At 42.6% G+C, this 20,599-nt stretch overlaps 2 protein-coding genes across 4 annotated transcripts in view; both read right to left on the bottom strand.

Annotated features, from left to right (window-relative positions):
* Nucleotides 1-523: 523 nt before the first annotated feature.
* On the bottom strand, nt 524-9,359 carry fkbp8 (FKBP prolyl isomerase 8). 2 transcript variants are annotated; one of them, XM_023844044.2, is made up of 10 exons: nt 9,214-9,359; nt 8,506-8,829; nt 6,179-6,348; nt 5,912-6,000; nt 5,109-5,329; nt 3,888-4,060; nt 3,718-3,795; nt 2,153-2,287; nt 1,892-1,995; nt 524-886 (listed from the first exon to the last, which is right to left on the bottom strand). In XM_023844044.2, exons 2-9 carry the CDS (start codon nt 8,807-8,809, stop codon nt 1,909-1,911), a joined length of 1,257 nt encoding a protein of 418 aa, XP_023699812.1. In that variant the 5' UTR covers nt 8,810-8,829; nt 9,214-9,359; the 3' UTR covers nt 524-886; nt 1,892-1,908. The 2 variants fall into 2 exon arrangements, with proteins under 2 accessions (XP_023699812.1, XP_023699813.1); XM_023844045.2 differs by having other exon boundaries at nt 8,506-8,780.
* Nucleotides 9,360-14,523: 5,164 nt separating this feature from the next.
* Nucleotides 14,524-20,599, bottom strand: part of ssbp4 (single stranded DNA binding protein 4) — a 67,595-nt gene continuing 61,519 nt past the window's right edge. Inside the window, exons 14-18 of one of the 2 annotated variants that reach the window (XM_072699437.1) lie at nt 19,919-19,989; nt 19,608-19,686; nt 19,131-19,159; nt 18,802-18,903; nt 14,524-18,220 (exon numbers count right to left, since the gene is read on the bottom strand). In XM_072699437.1, coding sequence (XP_072555538.1) covers nt 17,996-18,220; nt 18,802-18,903; nt 19,131-19,159; nt 19,608-19,686; nt 19,919-19,989 — 506 coding nt within the window. In that variant the 3' untranslated portion in view covers nt 14,524-17,995. Of the gene's footprint in view, nt 18,421-18,801; nt 18,904-19,130; nt 19,160-19,607; nt 19,687-19,918; nt 19,990-20,599 lie in introns of both variants that reach the window. The other variant, XM_023843703.2, reaches the window with a different exon arrangement.

The following is a 20,599-nucleotide window of genomic DNA, read 5'->3' as shown; positions in this document are numbered from 1 at the left end:
AAACGTTGTCCCTGACCCAAGACTTGCCATTTGTGCATGTGAACTACTAGAATTCATACTCTAACAGTTCTGACCATTCAAACAGACAAAAATTCAATAGAAAGAAATGTACATGTATACATACCATATTGTCTGATAAGGGATAGAGTTAGTAAGGATGATTTAAGTATATTGTGCCTGCTAATATTTCACATTTGCTGTGTTCAGCCCCATGAATGACACACCTGTACATCTCATTCTCCACGAACCACAGAGGTGTGAAAATTGCATAGTTGAGCAAAGGACAGTAGCAACTCATATTTCATCATGTCTGGGAAACATATGAAATGTTTTAAGGAATACTAGAGAATGTACAGCCTTATGCGTCATTCGGCAAGAAGGGGATTAATCGAGAAAATGTATATTAAACTGAAAGACTAAAATTAATTACAACAAAGTGTTAATATGGAATTCCAAGGCTCCACTTGATCACTGCTGAGAGAAAACATACTAAAATAATAATAAAAAAAAAAAGACCAAAATGTTGAACAAACAATATATTTATTTATAGTGGTCATATACATTAAAAACAAGACAAGATGCAAAGGAAGGAACATGGCTTTAACAAACATGGCTGACTCAGTCAATTCATGTCATGTAAAAGAAGAAAGTGTCATGAATAGTGTCTCTCTCAATAGACAATAGGTCAAAATCAGTGTATTTTTTAAAATCACTCCATCTCACGTTTGTCATTGATAGCATAACAGTGTTTTCCCAAGCATGGCTGGTGAGAGAAAAGAATGCATTTTACCTCCAACTGTATCAATTTAATTCAGAAGATGCCTGAAAATAACATGCCGGTATTCCATCTTCTGCTCTGTGCAGCAGTAGGTGTTAAGCATGTTCACTGAAAGAGAAACCCACTGGTTACTCGAACGTCTAATGGCGCCATAGAAGTTTTAGGAATATCCCCTCTTTGCTGATTGACACAATGACTAATAAGTTTTTCCCCCCCTCACAGATGATTCAATTTCTATGGAAGTTCACTTGCCGAGGGCTAAAAATCAGAATAAATGGACCGTTTGCATTCCAAGGTGTGTCCATCTACCACCATTTGAGAGTAGAGAAACATGCTCTTATGAGTTTCATCCTGCCTGCAACTTACAAGGGTCGCCAGTCGTTTTTGCCTCAAAGCTTACAGAGTGTAATTCAGGTAACAAAATGAACATCTTTTAAGAACTTTAAATAACCAAGGACATGCACCTTCCAGAAAGACAGTGGTCCAATGTACTCCAGTAACAGCACTAGACCGATATTTTCAAATGCTGTACAAGACTGGATGTCTTTAAATTGATCAGAGGTAATTTTCTAGTGAGATAATATTAAATAATGTTTGGCCTAATATCGGTGGAATTCATGTAATATTACTAGGCAGCAACAGCAAGACAAAATGTTTGTACGCTCAGAATGTCATTAACAATCACACCTTGACTCTAGCAAGGTCTTGAAGAACAAAATAAAATAAAACAATCATACAAAATAATCAATTACATTTTAGATTAACAATACAGAACTGGTCCTTTCCTTAAAATAAAAATGTCTTGGGAAAACAATTATAAAAATCTTAGAACATCCGGAATGCTCTCTCTAATATCGCTATAATACAAAAAAAAAAAAAAAAAACAAAAACCCACACACACAACATTTTTTTCCACAATGTAAAATGAGGAGTTTTGAAAATTGAAGAATAATGTCAGAACTTCCAAGTGTGGCATCTTTAGGATACAGATAGAGTACGTGAGTACCATCAGAGACCGTTTTCTGTCTAACTGGGTACTGAAAGCTGAGCCACTGGTGAAACTACTGCGCACCATGGCATCGGGGGGGGGGGGGGGGGGGGTGCAAAACCCACCGTGACATTGGTCCCACTTAGTTTCTAGCAGCAATAACTACTGACAAAGCCACGCCTCCGATGGCAACAGCGGTGGCACCAAACAGCCACTTCCAGCTGAAACTCTGCAGCAAGAGAGAGAAGATTATGCAGTGGATACTACACCATCACACACTACTCTAAACAGCCTTATTAAAGACACACACTGTACAAAATGCTGACTTAGCTTGTTAATGCTTTTAAGTTGACTATAAAACCGATATCAGCGTGCGGCCTTCTCACCCATGAAGACTTGGCCTTGTGTTTCTGCAGGGTACTTGAAGAGGGGTTGCCAAGCATTTTCTTGTACATGGCCTGTTCCATGTCCCTCTGCTCCGAGTGCTTCTTCACCAGCTTGGAGAGCTCTGCGTGTATGGTCTGCGTGCAAGACGGCCACGTGTGAGAACTTCCCAGTCCATCTAACAGGCCCGTGCACTTATTTTATGACGCAAATCCAGCAACTTCTCCATTTCAAATACGCAGGATCAGTCGACAGGCTCCACCATGATGGTCTCGGCAGTCAACGCAGAAACAGATTCTCAGTTCTAAAAAAGAACATGGACCGGTCGTTCCGAAACGACGTACTAGGTGCCGTCGGGTACAAAATTGTGTTCTGTGCATCACATACTGAGGTCATGCCATCTCATCTTGCATAGCAGAATGTTTGCGGTGGGAATAATGCCAATGTGGGTGTAAACTGGGAGTTGACTTTATGAAATAACAGCAATTATATAACTGCCACCTGCTATTTTAGAGTGAGGCGTTCACTCCCGTGCGTGGCCAGCCCAGGACGCGACTGCACGGCAGCAGAGCACACGGCTAGTAATAGTGCACTGAGAAATAAAAAGCAATGCTCCAATTACGTAACCAACTCCAGTCACACATGGGCCCTGGAGCTCTCGTCCCTAAATTGGATTTTGCTATTATTGTGCACAAGGACGACGCAGACACACCGGTAACACAAGCAGATTCATTCTCTGCACTGAAAGCTATGAAGTGCTGCACTCCGCATCCACAGACATGAAAAGGATTATCTGCTTCCCCTATACCATTCTGGATGAAAGCAACCACTGCAGACCAGCCAGATGTAATGTTACAGTTTGCTGAGAAATTCACGAGGTGGTCCGGACTGGGAACCTCATCCCATTGCTTGCATAAGCAATACGGTTTTCAGGGTTTCAGATATGGTCAGTGTGCTGAGGGAACGTCCTATTTTCAGTAACAACAAGAAATTAGATCTACCGAAATGATGAGTGTGCGCTTCACGTGGCCTCTCGAAGCTTTCCAAATGAAGCACCCGACACCACCTGGTGGACATCATGCAAAACTGCAAGCCACCACGCACCTATCCACTTTACATAGCCGTTTCATATTGCTACTACAACTGCAAGCAAGACATAAAAAGTTGAGTCTGCCAAATCGATGGGCAATATTCAGGCACTGGGTAATAAAGCGGGTCCAATGTCCACCCCACCCTGACACTGCCAATGTCATTCCCACAGCTTCTGATCATGCACTAAGGCAGGGGTGGCCAATCTTATCCGCAAAGGGCCGGTGTGTATGCAGGTTTTTGGGATAACCTGTAGGTCAGCTGTTCAAACCCAGGTGTGAGGACTATTCAGCCAATCAGTTCTCTAATTAGTAATCTAATTAGGGAGTTGCAGCGAAAACCCGCATACACACCGGCCCTTTGTGGCTAAGATTGGCCACCCCTGCCTTAGTGCATGATCAGAAGCTGTGGGAATGAACGTCTAAGGCATTGAGAACATGCTCTCCTTACCCCCATAAGATCAGGTGCTGAATCTTACCTTATTGCTCGGTTCCAATTTCAGAGCCCTCTTCAGTATTTTGATAGCTTCAGCATACTCACCTTGCAGAGCCAAAACCTAAAACCCAAAGTTTATTCAGTCAAAAGAAGAAGCTCTTTCTATGCGATCACAAAGACCAGCTGTCCCGGCCAGGGATACGGCACGCCTACCTTTCCCTTACGGAAGAGGGCTTTGATGTTGTCTGGTTGGTGGACTAGGACAGAGACACAGGAGCGCAGGGCTGCGTCATAGTGGTCTAGCTTCAGCTGAGCAGCAGCTATGTTGTTCAGACACTTCACCTTCATGTCGAGAAGCTCCTCCTCTTCTTGTGGACTGACATCAACTGATCACAGAGACCAGACACACATAGATAGCACAGTCATACACATGGCACACTGATACACTCTAAGCCGGCCACCACAAAGAATTTACACAGCAGTTACGCTTCACGGATTAGACCACCCACAGAACGACCTCCATACATTTAACCCGGAACAAACCAGCTACAATTCTTACAATGCAGAGTTACTACATACTGCCAGCACCAAACACAGAGGCTATACTGAATTAAAAAGGTGTAGTCATGTCAGTGTGTATATCACAATGTACACGGGGGGCCATGTTTAAGCAGATGTAGATGAATGTGCACTGCTTATCTAGTGTTTCTCCATTTTTTTTACCGTTATCGAGGCAGGGACAAAAAGCTCAGCATCATTTTTTTTTTAAATCCTAGATCCCTTTGTTGATAGATGATGTGGTACTCGAAACACTTAATTTCCACCAGGATGCTACGTGAATAATGCGTTTTAAAAGACTACTATATTTAAATTCTAAGAACACTTTCACAGATGCATTTTGCCAAAACAAACAGAAAGACTGGTATATAGTTTTTCTCCATCTTCATATGAGATTCAAGGACAGGTTTTAAGCAAATGTCATATGACTATTAATAAGCACTAATTTAAACTGCAATAACCCTAATACTGCTAATCCGCAAATACTACATAACCCATCACTGCTGCAGTCATATTGCAATGTTGCACATACAGTAAAATTGTACTTAGGGCCTACTGTGTCCTAACTGATGTATTTTTTTGTTATTTATTGTTATCTAATGTTCTTCATGCATCTATTTTGGACCTGTGTGTCAACATGCAACTAACAATTTTGTTGTACTTTGTACAACTTGACAATAACACTCTGAATCCATTGAATCTTTGAATACACTCTCTAATTGAGAGAGGATCCAAAAACAGTTAAGGGAGTCATTGTTTGAATCAGCTGCTTAGAAGCATTGGGGTACAATTAAAAGCTCCACAAAAACTGGCCCGTCATTGCGAAGACTGAGAGTTCCTGCCCCAGGCAATTTGCCCCCTCCCATGTCCCCTTACCTTTGGAGCTGGACTCCGTGATCTGTAGTGCAATTCCATAAGAGTTCACAGCAAAGGTATAGTCTCCGCGCTGGTAGTACGTGTTCCCGCGTTCGCGTTTCTGCCCAGCCAAGCGTATCTTGTCCTGCGGGGATAAGAGTTCGAGGTCGGGGGCATCGGTGGCCTCGAGGAGCTGCAACTCCAGGATCAGTGGAGATGTGGGAGGAACAGCTGGAGCAGTGCTGGTGAAGATAAATGCACACGACGCAAGAAATGTTCAAATTATTAGCGCCTCCATTTATTCATCTGGTTGGTACCGGCATACAAACTTCCACAGACAGCAGTAGAGTTAAACAAGAATAACACCCTGACTGATTATGGTTTGCAAATCCTAGTCTAACAAAAAGGTCATGCTTCTCTTTACTTAGAGAATGCAACAGCACAGAGAAACAAAACAAGCTTTCCTTGATGCTTCCTCCTTGACGAGAAATGTTTGACATGTGTGCGAATTGCTAGTTTCAAAAAGAATAGTCTAGATCATCTTAACCAAAGGCAGACTGTTGTGAAAGATGAACTGATTCAGCAGATTGAGGATACAATTTACAGATTCACAAAATCAAACATGCTGAACGCAACAAGAATATTATTAGTTATTGTATTATATATTAATTCTGTGCACCTGTAAACAAATATTGATATATATCTCAATATCCTGCAGTGAAAAGTTTCCACTATACAGTTCTGAATCCAGCACACTGCCTGTGCCAGTTACGCAAAATCAACTGCAAAAACTTCTCATAAAAACTGGTGAAGCTGTTCCCTACCTCCCCAGACCTCCATAAGCATACTTGGCATCAGTATGGACTATGGCTTTTTCGTTCATCTCCATCAGCAGTACTGTGAGATCCAGGGCCTGAGAAAGTATAGAACATGCATCCACTGGGTTTTTATTTGTATGCTACATAATTCAGCATTTGCATAATTGTCAGCACTGAAACTCATACAGAACATCAATTTACAAGCATAATATGCAAATACCACAACGTTCCAGATTCAATAATTCCATCGACATTAGAGGAAATAGAACGTACCTGGATGACATCACCATCTCCAAGAGTGAAAGACAAGCAAGGTTCTTCCTCCACAACGGTACCATCACTTAACGACATTTTTAAGAAAATTTTGACATTTTGTCCTTTCTGTGGCTTGCTATCTGGTCCATTGCCTGCTTCCAGAACTTTTTTCTTCAAGTGTCCATTTCCTATACAGAGGTGGTACACAGGTAGGAGACAAAATAGAGTACATTTTTCAGACATTGATTAAGTAAATAACATCTCAAACGTCATGAATAAGATTTCTAGACCATGCTAGTTGTCTATAAATATGGCTACAACAGAAGACCTCATCAGCTTGTAGGCAACTGTTGAGACATTTTTTGGTACCTTAAGTGGTCAAAAATCATCAACATATCAAAATGTGGTCAAAGGTAATATGGTCAAACAACTGAATTCTGTGGCATCAACCTAAGGAACCATACAGTTCAGTGTACCTGAATAAAAGGCAGAAGTTTTCACCATTAACCATTTGCTGCATTTCTTTATGTTGTGACAAGTTCAGGATGAGAGTATTGTCATCCACAGCACAACAGATGACAATGACATATATATATTTTTTTAAACTAGGTTATGTTAACTGAATTCCCTGCTAAAAAAAAATGATGCTGACAGACTAGGCCACACAGTATAAAAACCAGCCCAATGTGGTGCCTCAGACCACTGCTTCCATTTCTTTGTTCAAACACCCAAGTATGACCATCATGAGACTGCGATGATCCGGTCACCCTCTGTGTTTTATGTGCAGTAAAACATTTGCCAGAGACTACACTGAAATTTAGGCTATACTTTGTATCCCGGCACAATTAAATAAATTCAAGTTACCTGTCCATATGTACACAGCATTTTAATGAGTTAACAGGCTTAATTAGAGATAAATAAAATTATAAAACAACATTCATCAAATGTAGTAAACATAACTCAACACCAAAGGACTACCACTAAAAAGTGAGCGTTTTTACTTTAAGATTTGAGCATCGTTCATATCACTCAGAACACATACCTCCCTCAGTACCGTTTAGTGCAGCCTGAGAGGTAGGAATGGGAGTCGATTCCAAGAAGAATCGACTCCTCAATTCCAGGCGGCTAAGAATCAAGAGCTGACTCTACAGATTTGGAGCCAACTCCAGTTCACAGAAATTTTCAGTTTTGAGTTTTCTGTGCACCTGTCAAAAAATGAAACGCTGTGGACTCGAACGGAGCCTGCTGTGAATGCTGTATGTCGAGGCCCGCTTTGATTGGTCGCTATGGTGTTGTCACATTGATAGTTGAGACCCTTATCGGATTAGATTATTACTATACATATAAGTTGTAATATGTGTCAACATAATATTTTTTTTAGTTATGTCCCTCAAATTTATCAGTAGTACTGGCATTTTGGTAGACTACTATGTTATAATAAAATGCACTGTTTTGGGGTCCTCTTGGAATTGGGAGATAGAATATCATTAAGAAAATATCGCTATTGATAAAACAGCCGTCCTATAATTGTTGTACGAAGTGTGGAAACTAGACATAAATGATGGAATACTGTTACATATATATCATTTTAAAAGGTATACTTGCCAGCAAAAGATTAAGTTAATAAAATTAATTGGAAAGTATCAACATGCCTCGTCATTCATACTACGGTCTTGTTCTTTTCACAAGAGCTTTTTCCTGTCATAGTTTTAAATCTTTGGAATCAAGAATCGGGAAAACTGCTGCCTGGAATCGACTCTACCGATTCCCAAGTCTTGGACTCAAAATCGACTCCAAAATTTTTGCAATCGAACAGCCGTACAGAGAGGTCCCGATAAAACGGCCAATTCCAAGTAGCAGAAAAAGAAAGAAAAAAGAAAAACTGACGCATGCGCAAAAGAATAGATAAGGGATTTCTTGTGAAAAAGATGCATAGATACATTTGTGACCTACAAAATAATACGTTTATACTCTGTTACACAAGGACACCTCGCTCACCAAACCTGTGATTATGTGGTATCGATACCATGTTTTAAAAAGAAAATACTTCCAAAGACTGCAAAGGCAATATCAACGTTTCCTGTCACATGCGAATCTTATAAAAATTCTGCTTGAAAAAAATAGCCCTAACAAGACGAACATTAAAGCGTGAATTCTAACTTATGCACATGTAAAAAATACAGTTCGGAGACCTTTTGAAAATCTAAATGAGATTGGAACATATTTGTAGAAGGCTAGAGCCCATAATCTCAAAGCAATTCAAACTTTCTTTAACTGGGATTAAAGAGATCCCTGCATTATTAAACTAAACAGGGAATTTCTTCGTAACGTGTTTTATTTATTACCTAGCACATCCAGCCACTCCTCAGCCCGAGCAGGTGAATCGTCGGTCACATCACTCGACTTCCCGTCTGCTTCCCTCGCCCCTTCCTCTCGTTTCATCTCCTTCTCCCCACCGCCAGCGTCCTCCAGGGGTGGAGGGTCTTCGTCTTCATCGTCCACGCTGTCCAGCATATCGAAATCCTCGCCGCTGTCCATGGGCGAGCCCTTCATCTCCGACTTCAAGGCGACAGCGCCGTCGGCCGTACTGTCACTCGTACTCTGGCCGTCAGCTTCACCTCTGACAAGCACATTGCCTTTGTCAGCCATCGCGGTTACAGCAACACAACCTGAGGATTGAAGTCCCAGTTAAACCACAGGGCCGAGGTACCTTCTGCAGCCTGTTACACCGCGCCTGGCTGTCAGCTACCTGATGGCACATACGCAGAGACATGTCCTACTCGGCTGTTCATCTCACTGGGCATCATCATAGCCGGCTATAAATCTAGACCGGCCTGCATTCACGCATGCACTGCAGTAATACAGTGCAGGGATTACATTGCACAAGAGCTCGCCGATCTCCAGAGTCTTCCAGCTGTCATTAAGGGAAAGCGTTTCGAGAACTTTCCGGGAAGTTTAATCGCTCCCGGTGACACGATGTTAGCGGGAGAACCTGCTGGGGTTAAATGTGAGTAATTATGACAAGTCATAGACTGCATCGTGTTTTTTCTTACCTTGAAATGTGAACCGATAACGATGAGTCGGCTGCCCGGTTTAGAGGGGGGGGAGAAAAAAAAACACTGCGACCTCTTAACCAGCAGCCGACGACAACCAGTTAGCAACCGACAGCTACTGCTTCCTGGTCACCTTGGGACCTCTATGACAGATATTGAGCCGGTCTCTTCCCACACAGCTCGTGATTTTATTGGCTAACAGTCACCTGATTGACAAGCAGCTAGCCAATCGCTGCTTGGCTATGTGAGTGCAGTTCAATGAACTGCCTCAAAGCGCGCTCTGGTAGACGTAGGGGGTCCATTGGATGGCGAAATCCAGTATGACCTCACACTGATTGAGAAGGATAACTTGCCGGCTGGTTGCAGTAGACGTTACGCTTTCTGCTGTCTCACATAAAGTCGTAAAAACAGAATTGCACAATACTGTCCCCATGTCACGCAGCGAAACTGGGAAAACGATTAGTGGTTTGGCATTTAGGGTGATGGCAATATACACGCATCCAGCAGTTTTGTAAATATATTATTTTTTGTACATAAGATGTGGGGGAAACTACGTGTGTTATATATTTTTTTCCAGCAACCAGCTAAGTGTGACCTTCGATCTAATCACTGCTGGGTTTATGGTCTCTTAACAATACTTGGAAACGTTTGATGAAATATATATATACATTGGTGTGTTGAAAAAGAGCCAGTATGTTTTTTTTCCCTCTTGGTTCATCAAGAAGCAAAAAAGAGTGAATGTCTATAATCAGGCCATATTTATTACTATGTAGTTTTTCCATACAGTTCAATTGCATTTATACATTTTTTATTTAGCAAACATTTAATTTGTTGAAAACAATGTACAGTGAGACAAGCATACAGTTGTTAAGGAGCCAACTTAGGTATAAGTTCAAATATGCTGAGCTTTCAATGAGAGACTAGTACTGAGTGCAAGTTAGCACCGAAGCAAAATATATTTAATACATTGCAATACTAAGAAGCTAACAAAAAAACTATTCAAAGCAAAACATCATGGCTACTAGGTTCCTACTACAAGGGAATCCAATGTTGCCTAGATACCATCACCAAGGGATGGCCAATGAGAATGAGTCAGTGGTTGGAAGAGGTAGCTGAGGGTTGCTTATTCTACAACCGTGGAATAAGATGAGAAAACATGAAATGAATCTGTAAGCATTACACAAAATAATGTAAATGCCACGTGAAAATGATTTTAACTTTGAAGTAATCAAATCACAATTATAGATGCAGCTGCAACGGTGCAGCATATGATAAAGAATGCCAATTATCAGCATGCGTCTGGTATAAAAGAGGTCTGACAGTCATTTTGATATTACAGGTTCACCAATCACAGAAACTGCATGATTATTTAATACATCAAGAAGAACATTTAAAAATAATGACAGGCCTTTATTTATCTAGAGAGGTTTAAATTGAGAAATCACCCCATAATATTTGTTGATATGGCTTACCATCTTGTCGGAATAATCACATCCAGTGGTTCTTCTGCATGGGCATATAATGCATGGTCATTTTACAGGGCATGCTTATTCCTGTGATGCAAACACTGTTTTCCAACAATGCTCTCATCTGCAAAGATTATGCCTCCATACACAGTGCTAAACAAAGTTTCACAAACACCAGGATGAAGTCTAGTGGCTTCCATTAACTCCACAATCGCTGTATCTAAACATAATTGAACGTTTTTGGGGAAGTTTGGAGTGAAGAATGAGAGGCAGGTTCCTCGGAGTGGAACCTTAGTCTTCATGAATAATGATCCAATATCCCACAACACACAGTTCCGAGTACTTTTATGACACAAAGGATTGAAGCCTCCTATAGGGCGCCACTCTTAATTGGTTCTTTAATATAATGTATTTGCTCCATTTACCAACTGGCTTTTGCACTATATTTACCGTAGTGATACACTGTTTTGGGCAATTTGTTTTATTTATTCTTTAAATTAACATCTTTATGCTTATTGTCCTTATTTATGTTCATGTCTGATCCTCCGTTTACGTATTTAATGATCTTTTAGTTATATCATCCTTTGATGTATTTGTTGCTGTGTTGCTGGATGATGAACTTTTCATCTTATCCTGTATTTTTGGGTGTTTCTCTTTTCATCCATAGCTGTAGGCTTTGTTTTTGCCCTTTCTGTGTGACATAAAAAGAAAACCCGACTGACTGTATAAGTCCATGTGAAACCATACAGAGGCAGTTGATATATACTATTCAGTTTTGGAATACATTAAACCAGCAAAAAACACAAGGGGTTCACATACTTTTGATCAAAAAAGAAATGCAATAATTTATTTAATCATTTACCCTTAATAAGTGCATGTAGCTCAGCTAACACCACGGACATCAGCAATTTAAATACATGAAAAAATGAAGATATTTATGCTGTTTGCTGCATTACCACTCTGTAACAACCTGCCTGAGGCCTGTAGATTATGTCTTTAACTGGCAGCAATAAAAGATTCAATGGTCCTTCAGTCAACATGTCATTTCCTTCTAGACGATCTGTAATTTCTATAGAAACCAATAGAATTTAGTGATCAGTGTTGACACACCACAGCACAGTGCACAACAAAGAAATGTGTCTTCTGCATTTAACCCATATGTGACAATGTGACATAGCAGGGAGCAGCTAATTCAGCGCCCAGGGAGCAGGACCTTGCTCAGGGTACCTCAGGGGTGCCTTGCTGGTTGGGGATCCGAAACAGCAACCTTTCAATTACAAGTGCGCTTCCCTAAACATCAAGCCACCACCACCCACATAATAACCTTGGCAGGAAGCGCACTCAGGAGTCCATGCCCTGTTTTTGGGCCTTCAGTTGGGCACAGAACATTATTCTCTGGTACTATGCGCTGGGAGCCAATACTAGGCTGCAGCATCCCCACTTTAGATGCAGATCAACAGTTTGGTTTCCACAAGCACGTTCTATCTTCTCACATCCATGCGTGCTTGGTGGCGTGCCAGGTCCCTCTTCCGGAACACTGCTTCCATCTCAGCTCCTCAAGAACTTAGAAAGGAAAAAAAAAGTGCATTTCTTTCAGTTCCACTTAAGGTGCTCTGCATCTCACCATCTGACATACGCACTGTGTCATAAACACTCACCGAACCTATTTTTAAGGCTCATTATCCATATTACAAGGATGAGGATACTTAGGGACTTGTTAAATGTGTTAATGACTTCTCCACGCATAGCTTTCATACAGATATAGCTTTTCATCACAGATAGTAATCTTTCCCAGATATAAACCAGTAATTTCACAGCTCCTTTTCATCTTGTGTAGAGAGGGAGATGAGTCTAGTTTTCTATCCGCTACTCGTTTTAAAAATATTCACAACTTGCACCAACACGGCTGCCATCGATAAGTGATCGCCTTTAAAAGCTGGAGAGAATCTTGTTTAATAAGGAATCCTGAGAAAATGGCATCGTGCATTGGTTTGTTGCAACTGGCAAACTGCTGATCCCATAACAAAACAGTCTTCGTGTAAATATTTAATAAGTCAATCCTAAAAGACTGCAATATTTCACCAGGCCCAAGTTGCTGAGCTTCCAGAACATTCTCTAGGACCAGTTGATTTGCAGGCTCTGAATAGCATATCGCCTGGTATCATCCTTGACAAGCAGCTGCTCCTCCCTCTCACCACCATCCCTTGCCAGCATGTGGCCTTGAAGATCAGATCCAAGCGACAAAACAGCCATCACTCCTGTCCTGTAAGTATCATTAAACCTTGCCCAACATCCTCCAACATGCCTCCACAACAAGGTAGCAGAGACAGTCCTATTATCAGGGTGAAAAGTTAGAAAAATGTTTAGTTCTTAGTCTCTTATAACATAGTTTGATAACTTTACTATTGCACTACTAAGCATTTACTAAAAATACTGAAGTAGTGTAATTGTCAGAAGCAGTGTCACCAACTTTGGTCAGCTGGCTGGTGTGAGATTTTCAATTCGAGACAAGTCTGCATACTCATTTACATGTATGTAAGTTTCATTACCTTGTCAATAGTCTGCAAACCACTCCGATGCTTTTGCTGTAGCTAATTTTTGGTTAATAATGGAATCATATTGATTTGCCGTAAGATTTCTTGCATGAGCGTGAGAATCATAAAGTGAGTGTCACGCCAGATGCGTGAGAGTTGGCAACCCTGCAGAATTGGCAGCTTATAAAGGGTGCAAATGGAACCTTTTTGAAATGCCTTTTATGCAGAGGCACAGCTAAGCTATAACCACTTACTCCTTAAGGGGTGCTGCCTCACACCAAACAAAGGGACGCATCTATTCTCCTTGGTCACTCGGCTTGTCTGCAGTGACACAGGGTCATGTGACCGCAGCATCTCTCAGGCAGGCAGAAGGCACCTTCACCAGCTTGATTAATGCTTCTGCTATGTAGAGAGAGGAGAAACCTCCAGAGGAGAAACTTCACAAATGCTTTTTAAGGCAGTACATGTGAACAGGGCCATATCAGAAGAGGTTATTCACAGGCAAAAAATGACCTGCTGAGTTTAACCAGCAAAGTAACACGCCACAAATAAAACCACCTAAAAAGACATGCCACATTCCTTACAGGTCTGGATGCTGTTCAACTAAATAGTTACTTCAATATTAGTTCAAATGCAGGAACTCGTGGCCATAGGTGGAAATTACCAGGACGACATTTTAAACTGAATTTGAGAAAGCACTACTTTACACAGTGTATAGTTAGTGTATGTATAGCTAGAGAAGATTTTAACAGCTCTGAGCTGGGAGCTGAATTCTCCCCAAACGAGCCTGACAGGGCTAAACGGCCTCCTGTCGTTTGTAAATTTCTGTCTTTCTTAGATGTTTTAACTCATTGTTTTATGGAATACGAAACTATAATGGATCTACAGGCCATATAGAGAAAGCTTTGGGGTGGTAATCAAGCTAATAAACAGAACTTATATCCACTAACGAAACTTTAGAGGTGTGTGGGCATGTGCCTTAAGCAAATAAATCGAGGCTAACAGGAAACCGCCCTGTAAACAGACAGTAACAGATTTTTGGCAAAGGTGTATAGTCTGTGTTGAGCGGAGGACCAAGGTGTGTAGTCTGTGTTGAGCGGAGGACCAAGGTGTGTAGTCTGTGTTGAGCGGAGGACCAAGATGTGTAGTCTGTGTTGAGCGGAGGACCAAGGTGTGTAGTCAGTGTTGAGCGGAGGACCAAGGTGTGTAGTCAGTGTTGAGCGGAGGACCAAGGTGTGTAGTCTGTGTTGAGCGGAGGACCTTGCTTCCTGCTGACTGACAGGAAAAAGAAAAAAGCACTGACTCAAGGGAAAAATCAAGGTACATTTATTATTGATGCAGATTTTTCATCTTTCTCGATAAGCAACTTTTTTTTCAGTCTAAAGAAACTTTACAATATAAAGAAACATACAAGGAACAACTTTATTAACTACACAAGACACCTAATTCCCTAAGACAAAGATCTCAACTAACCTACCATGAAATACAAAGCAAACCCAAGAGACAGACTGCTTCATATCGAATACTGCCGTGTCATCTGAAAGGACAATGAACAGTACAGGACGATCCGTTAAACCCCCTCCCTTTGACCCCTTCCCCCACGCCTCAAAAATTCTTGCTAATGTTACAGTATTATACATCACAATAGAAATACAGAAATGGCCAACATTGTATCGTTATACATAAGGGGCTGGAGAGGTGGGTGAGCATCATTCTGTACAGCACTATTTCAGGGGTGAGTGAGCTTCCTCCACGTTTAGACCTTTTTTTTTTTTAATTTTATTTTTATTTAAATGAGGTCCTTTTCTTGCTTTTTAAAGTTTCACTTTAAATAGATAAAAATCCTTCATATTAAAGACAGCAATATGTGGTCCCTTGCGATTTTAAAGAGACGATGTCCTTTATTCATTTGATTTCATTTCCTGATGCTTCATTCTTCAAATGCCATGATCGCCATTCAGGGTCATAAAAGTGCATTAAGAAGATGCAGATAGAAGCCACGGTCAGGCAGCGGCCATATTCTCTATTTCTCCACTCTACAGCTCATTAGGATTACAAAGCACATTATAAGAAGCCTTCCTCACTGCCCTAAACGCATCAACCACTCACACACCAGCTCTTCTGTCGCAACCCTGACCCGATACGCGAACCCAGTGCAGAAATCCAAGTTTTAATTCCAGATTACACCACAGTTACTTAAGTTCTCCACTGAGTCGTTTACAATCAAGATCACTGCGCAGTTCAATTAAAGCACATCGCCTCTTTAAATGAAAACACGGTGTATTTTTTTTTTTAATACTCATTTAGGTTTTCTAAATTGTCATTGGTAGTGACTGACATATCAAAACATGTCAATGATATCAAAATGCATTATACAGTATTTACACAAAAAAAAAAAGGAACAAGAGAAAAGATTTTTAAAAAGGATGGGGTGGGGGGTGGGGCTGAGGGGGTTTGAGAGGCCTTGCAGAGGGACGCTGCAGTGAGCTGGGCGTGCACAGCACATCGTCCAGATGACGGCCCACTTAACTGCCGATTCGAAGCCGTTCTTCGCCTCTTAGTATCACGACACAGAGGCTGCCGAAACGACAACAGGCTCATTCATTTTCATATCACAGTACCCTGTGTCTGCGGGTACCATACATCCGAAACTAAACAGGATGACTGCGGAAGAAGTGAGGTCATGATGGCACAAGACATAACACATGGGCGACGACGATAATGCAGACTTTGCATCAGTTTGGAATCTAAAAATTACAGACTGGTTATGAACACTTGAGTATGGGAACAAAGCACTTGACTTGTAGTGTGTATTACCAACTGGGAGCTGAAAGACCAATGTCTGTATGCCGCCATGTCTCAGAATGGGAGGGAACGACCAAGGAAGCTTTTGAGGGACAGTCGCAAGTCACCGCATTAATGTGAGGACACTCCATTTGACATCAATAAAGCAAAATAACAATAAATAAATAAATAGAAAAGAACCTAAGATGAACATTAACTCCAGATTTCTAGAACTGAATGGCGGGGACCTTGATACAGAAAAGCACACTTTCACGGCTGTGATTTCGTGGGCTTGTGATGTCGTGTGATGGAGGACTGCGAGCAGAAGTGCGTCGGGCCTGTTGGCGATGGCTGCTGCCACGATAACGGAACATGGAGGCTGTTTTCTCACACGATTGCCCGCGTCACGGAGCACTGACCCTTAAAGAGCGGCGTGCGTGCATGCCGTCCTAATCTCCAACGAGAATGCAGACGGCACAAACCACACATTTGCAGAGAGTGAATATACAATATTTAAAGGACAAAGATGAAAATTACAGATAGAGAATCAGACCTGTAAGAACATAAGATTTTTGCAGACAGTATTTCCTGGAGCAGGAAAAGCAAATGAGAAATAATAATCCACCTCAGACCAAATATTCTCACCAGCTAAAACAATCCAGACTGGAGCTGTAAGCGCTAAAGCAGCATTTCACAACCAAGTCCTTGGGGATCCCCAGCCGGTCCACATTTTTGCTCCCTCCCAGCTCCTGGTAGGAGCAAATATGTGGGCTGTCCAGGGCTCCCCGGGGACCGGGTTAGGAGACACTGCACTACAGAGTCCAGTGAAGCAAAGACAGTGATACTTGATGGAGCTGCTCCTTCCCTTCCATGCAACAGGCACTGGGTTCAAACGGACTGTTCTGCATCTCACTGGTGAGCGGCAGACTGCTTTGAGGAACCAGCCAATTCCCAGACTCCAGGATGTGGGGGCATCAGTCCTATCTAACGGGCAGTCTGACGAAAGAACACATACAGCAGAGAGGAAACACGGACCTCTGAACAGAAAAGACACAGCGCCCCCTAGAACACACTGTGGCTGAAGACGGAGCTCTTTGTGTGTCTGGGTGTACGTGCATACAGCAGGAGTTACAGGCCAAACTCGCCTTCCTCTGCAATCATATGGGTGCAGACCAGCAGCTACTCAATGCCAATCAGCTTGGCAGTGGTCAACTGAACACAAAAGACATTTATACACACAAACGCAGGCGGGTGGAGAGGAAGCTGAACTTCTACGCAAATAATTGGCATATAATTATTACTATAAAAAATAAAAAAGCTTGGTTTTCAGTGCTTTTTGGTGAATCGTACAGGTTTGTTTGGTTTTCTTCTGGTCTTTAATGAGCATTGGACAGTTTCTGATCAGTGTCTTGCAGGATGAAAGTGAAGTTCTCAGACATGGGGGTGGCCCTGCATCAAAAGGGGCCAATTCTACTTGATTTAACTAGAGAAATCAACACTCTTGGTGGGATGGAGTATGGACACTAGGTATATGATGTTGCAATAATTTCGCCTGTAACTATTCTCTGATGTTCACTGCAGTGTTTTCCAGATGGGAGGGGGTACACAAAGTACGAAATGGAGACGTTTAACAGAGCGGACGACACAGGACATATATCATACTCATGTAAACAGAAGTGTCGTTGTGCATACTGAATGTGCTTATTGTGTTGCCGATGATGCCGAAAAATGTGCCCTTGACAGAAAGATCCAAGAGATTGAACTAAACCATTGTAACACCATTAATGATAAACATTATAACAATAACAATAATAATATTAGCAATAAAATACACACATTGAATATTGACAGCCGGTCTTGTCTAAAGTAACACAAGTTCTATTTTCATTTTAAATGTACATAGTAGCTGGATGGCAAAGCATAACTTAGCCACTCAGCTACTGTGCAAAACCATTTAAAAAGTATAATAAAACGAAAATAAAGAGAGACACACCAGCTTCATGCTGATCTGTGTCTCACTGCAAGAACTCCCTCCGCCCCCCCCCTGTCCTGGACCAGTGCGGAAACCAGGCAAGCAAAGGAGGGGGGCAAAAGGAGACTCTTCCTGTGGCTCTGTGACGGCGTCCTGTCGCCATGGCGTCCTGTCGCCATGGCGCCAGCCACTTCGCACATGCTGGGATGGGCAGCCTTGACAGTCCTGCATTCCAGAGGCATCCCAGGGGGCTGTGTGGCACAGCATGGCGTCCAAGGTCAGGGAAAGGGGTGTGACGGATAACGAGAGGTGGAGCAATACTGGGGGAGGTGGGTGTCGTGAGGTTGGGGGGGGGGTGGTAAATAAAATAATAAACAGGAAAAAAGAAAGAAAATAAAAGATAAAATAGAAAAAAAAAAAATCACACACTCATCGTCATGTTGGGTGAATACTGCAAAGAAACGGGGGGGGGGGGGGGGGGTGGGGGAGAGATGAGTGGATATTGGTTATTAAACTGCAAACATACCGGCCGGCTCCAGACACCAGACACCAGACACTGCTACCTCAGACATGCATGGGGCTGCCATGGCGATTTCGGGCAGCTGCTCAGTACGATCCTCTATGATCAGGACGTCACCGTGAATAATACACAGATAAACAGACGCCGGCCGCCGATGGGGGCGCGTATCGGGGTGTAAGAGATGCACACGCTGGTGGGAGGGAAGTGTCCCTCAGCTGCAGGCTCTGGGGGGGGCAGAGGGGGTCCGCACTGTCCCCAGTGCCTGGGCTATGCGGCCACAGGGTGCAGGCGTGGATCCAGTGGGACACTCACACTTTCACTTTGGAATGGGTTTAAGAAGTTGCCTGCCATCTCTCCGTCGTCTCTCGGGGTCCCGGGGGGGTTATTCATGCCTGCCATGTTGTTAGGAGAGTTCTGCAAATTGAGGGGGATCCGAATTACACTCCAGAAACCGTGTGACATCACCGCTTGTTTCCCATCTTAGACAGATTGTGTAGATAAATAAAAACGTCACCGAACGTCTCAGTCACAAAACGAGCGGCATTTCAATAAAGACCTGCAGTAACAAGATGTTATTCTCAATTATCAGGCGCTTTAATCAATGACTGAACAGCAGATGGGGAAGGAATGATCCTCCTTACCTTTGGCAACCCATCCATGTCACCAGAACCTAAGAGATAAGAGATTATTACAGGGAAATGAATTATAGAAATTACAATCTGAAATTAATTATAGAAACTACAAATGACTTGTATGAATAAGTCATTTAATAATTTAATCAAGGCGTTCCGCACCAATGAAGCTAAAAAAAAAGCCAATGCTAATTAATTGAATTGAGTAACCAGCTTAAGAAATTGACTAATTAGCTGATTAAGTAATTGAAAACACTGTCAGTGCGTAGGAAAATTTCCTGGAAGACGCACAACAATCTGACCAATCAGCACAAAAAAACCATGACTGCAGAATTCTCATCGGCTGGCAGAGGGCGATATTATACCAGCTGATCCATGGTGAAATACCAGTTAAGCACAGCTTAGTGCAGTGAAGGCAGGCAAGGTGTCGGGGCGGGGGGGGCGGGGGATGGTGGATGATGGTTTGATATTAATGCCATAGCTCACCTAGTGATCCATTCATGTGATGAGGCTCCATGGCTCCCATACCTCCCATCGGACCATCAGGACCGGGACCCATGGGGAACTGCAACACAGACACAGCAGCTGCACATTAGCATGACCAATGTTATTGCCCAGGTCCCTAGAGGGAACAATCCCGGCCCGTCAATCTGATTATATATCCGAGTATCATCCTAGTACGACAAAACAAAGTAAGCCCATAATTAAGCAGAGGGCCTGTCAATCTTTAAGGGGTTTAATGCATTTGAACGAGCAACAAAACTGTCATACTGACACATAGATGAGCAGGAACTTACACTGGGCCTGTTGCCCCCGGGTCCAATGGGGTTCATCATTGTGTAGATATTTTCACTGGAATTCGTCGAGTCTGTAGGGAAAGAAAAAATGAAATTGGGTCACATGTGAGCCATTAATGCCAAAATACTTTACAGACTCGCCAACCTGACATCTGCAGCCAGCATTACCCACTGCGTTACCTTAGGGTAAATGGTTACCCTCCGCCAGCAGTTTTTATGACAAAATTCCAAATGATGCAGATATAAAACCATTATGCCTGTGCTTTGTGGATGTAGATTGTCATATGGAAATCATAACTAAGTATACTAAGTGGTACACTGACTGATGTCGGGGCCGAGTCAGAGGGGTACACCGACTTACGTCGAGGCCGAGTCGGGAAGGGGGGGTAGGGGGGTACACCGACGGACATCGGGGCCGAGGTTGGGGGGTTACAAGTCGGGATGTATATGGATGCGCAAAAGGCTGCCTTCTGTTTCCACCTCCTGCGGGTACAGCTGACCTCACACTGACATTGCGGTGCAGGGGGGGGAGGGAGGGAGGGAGGAATAGGAGAACAGCTTCTGTATGTCACGGCTTCTGTATGTCACAGTGCCTGGCATCAAGTGCTGAGTGGCTGCAGTGGGAGAAATGCCCATTTTATATGGATACAGTACCGTGTACCGATTACCATAGCAACACAA

The sequence above is a fragment of the Paramormyrops kingsleyae genome, chromosome 15 (assembly GCF_048594095.1).
Source record: "Paramormyrops kingsleyae isolate MSU_618 chromosome 15, PKINGS_0.4, whole genome shotgun sequence".
Taxonomy (NCBI): domain Eukaryota; kingdom Metazoa; phylum Chordata; class Actinopteri; order Osteoglossiformes; family Mormyridae; genus Paramormyrops; species Paramormyrops kingsleyae.
Note: the sequence above shows the minus strand (reverse complement) of the source record. Positions and strands in the feature narration are given on the sequence as shown.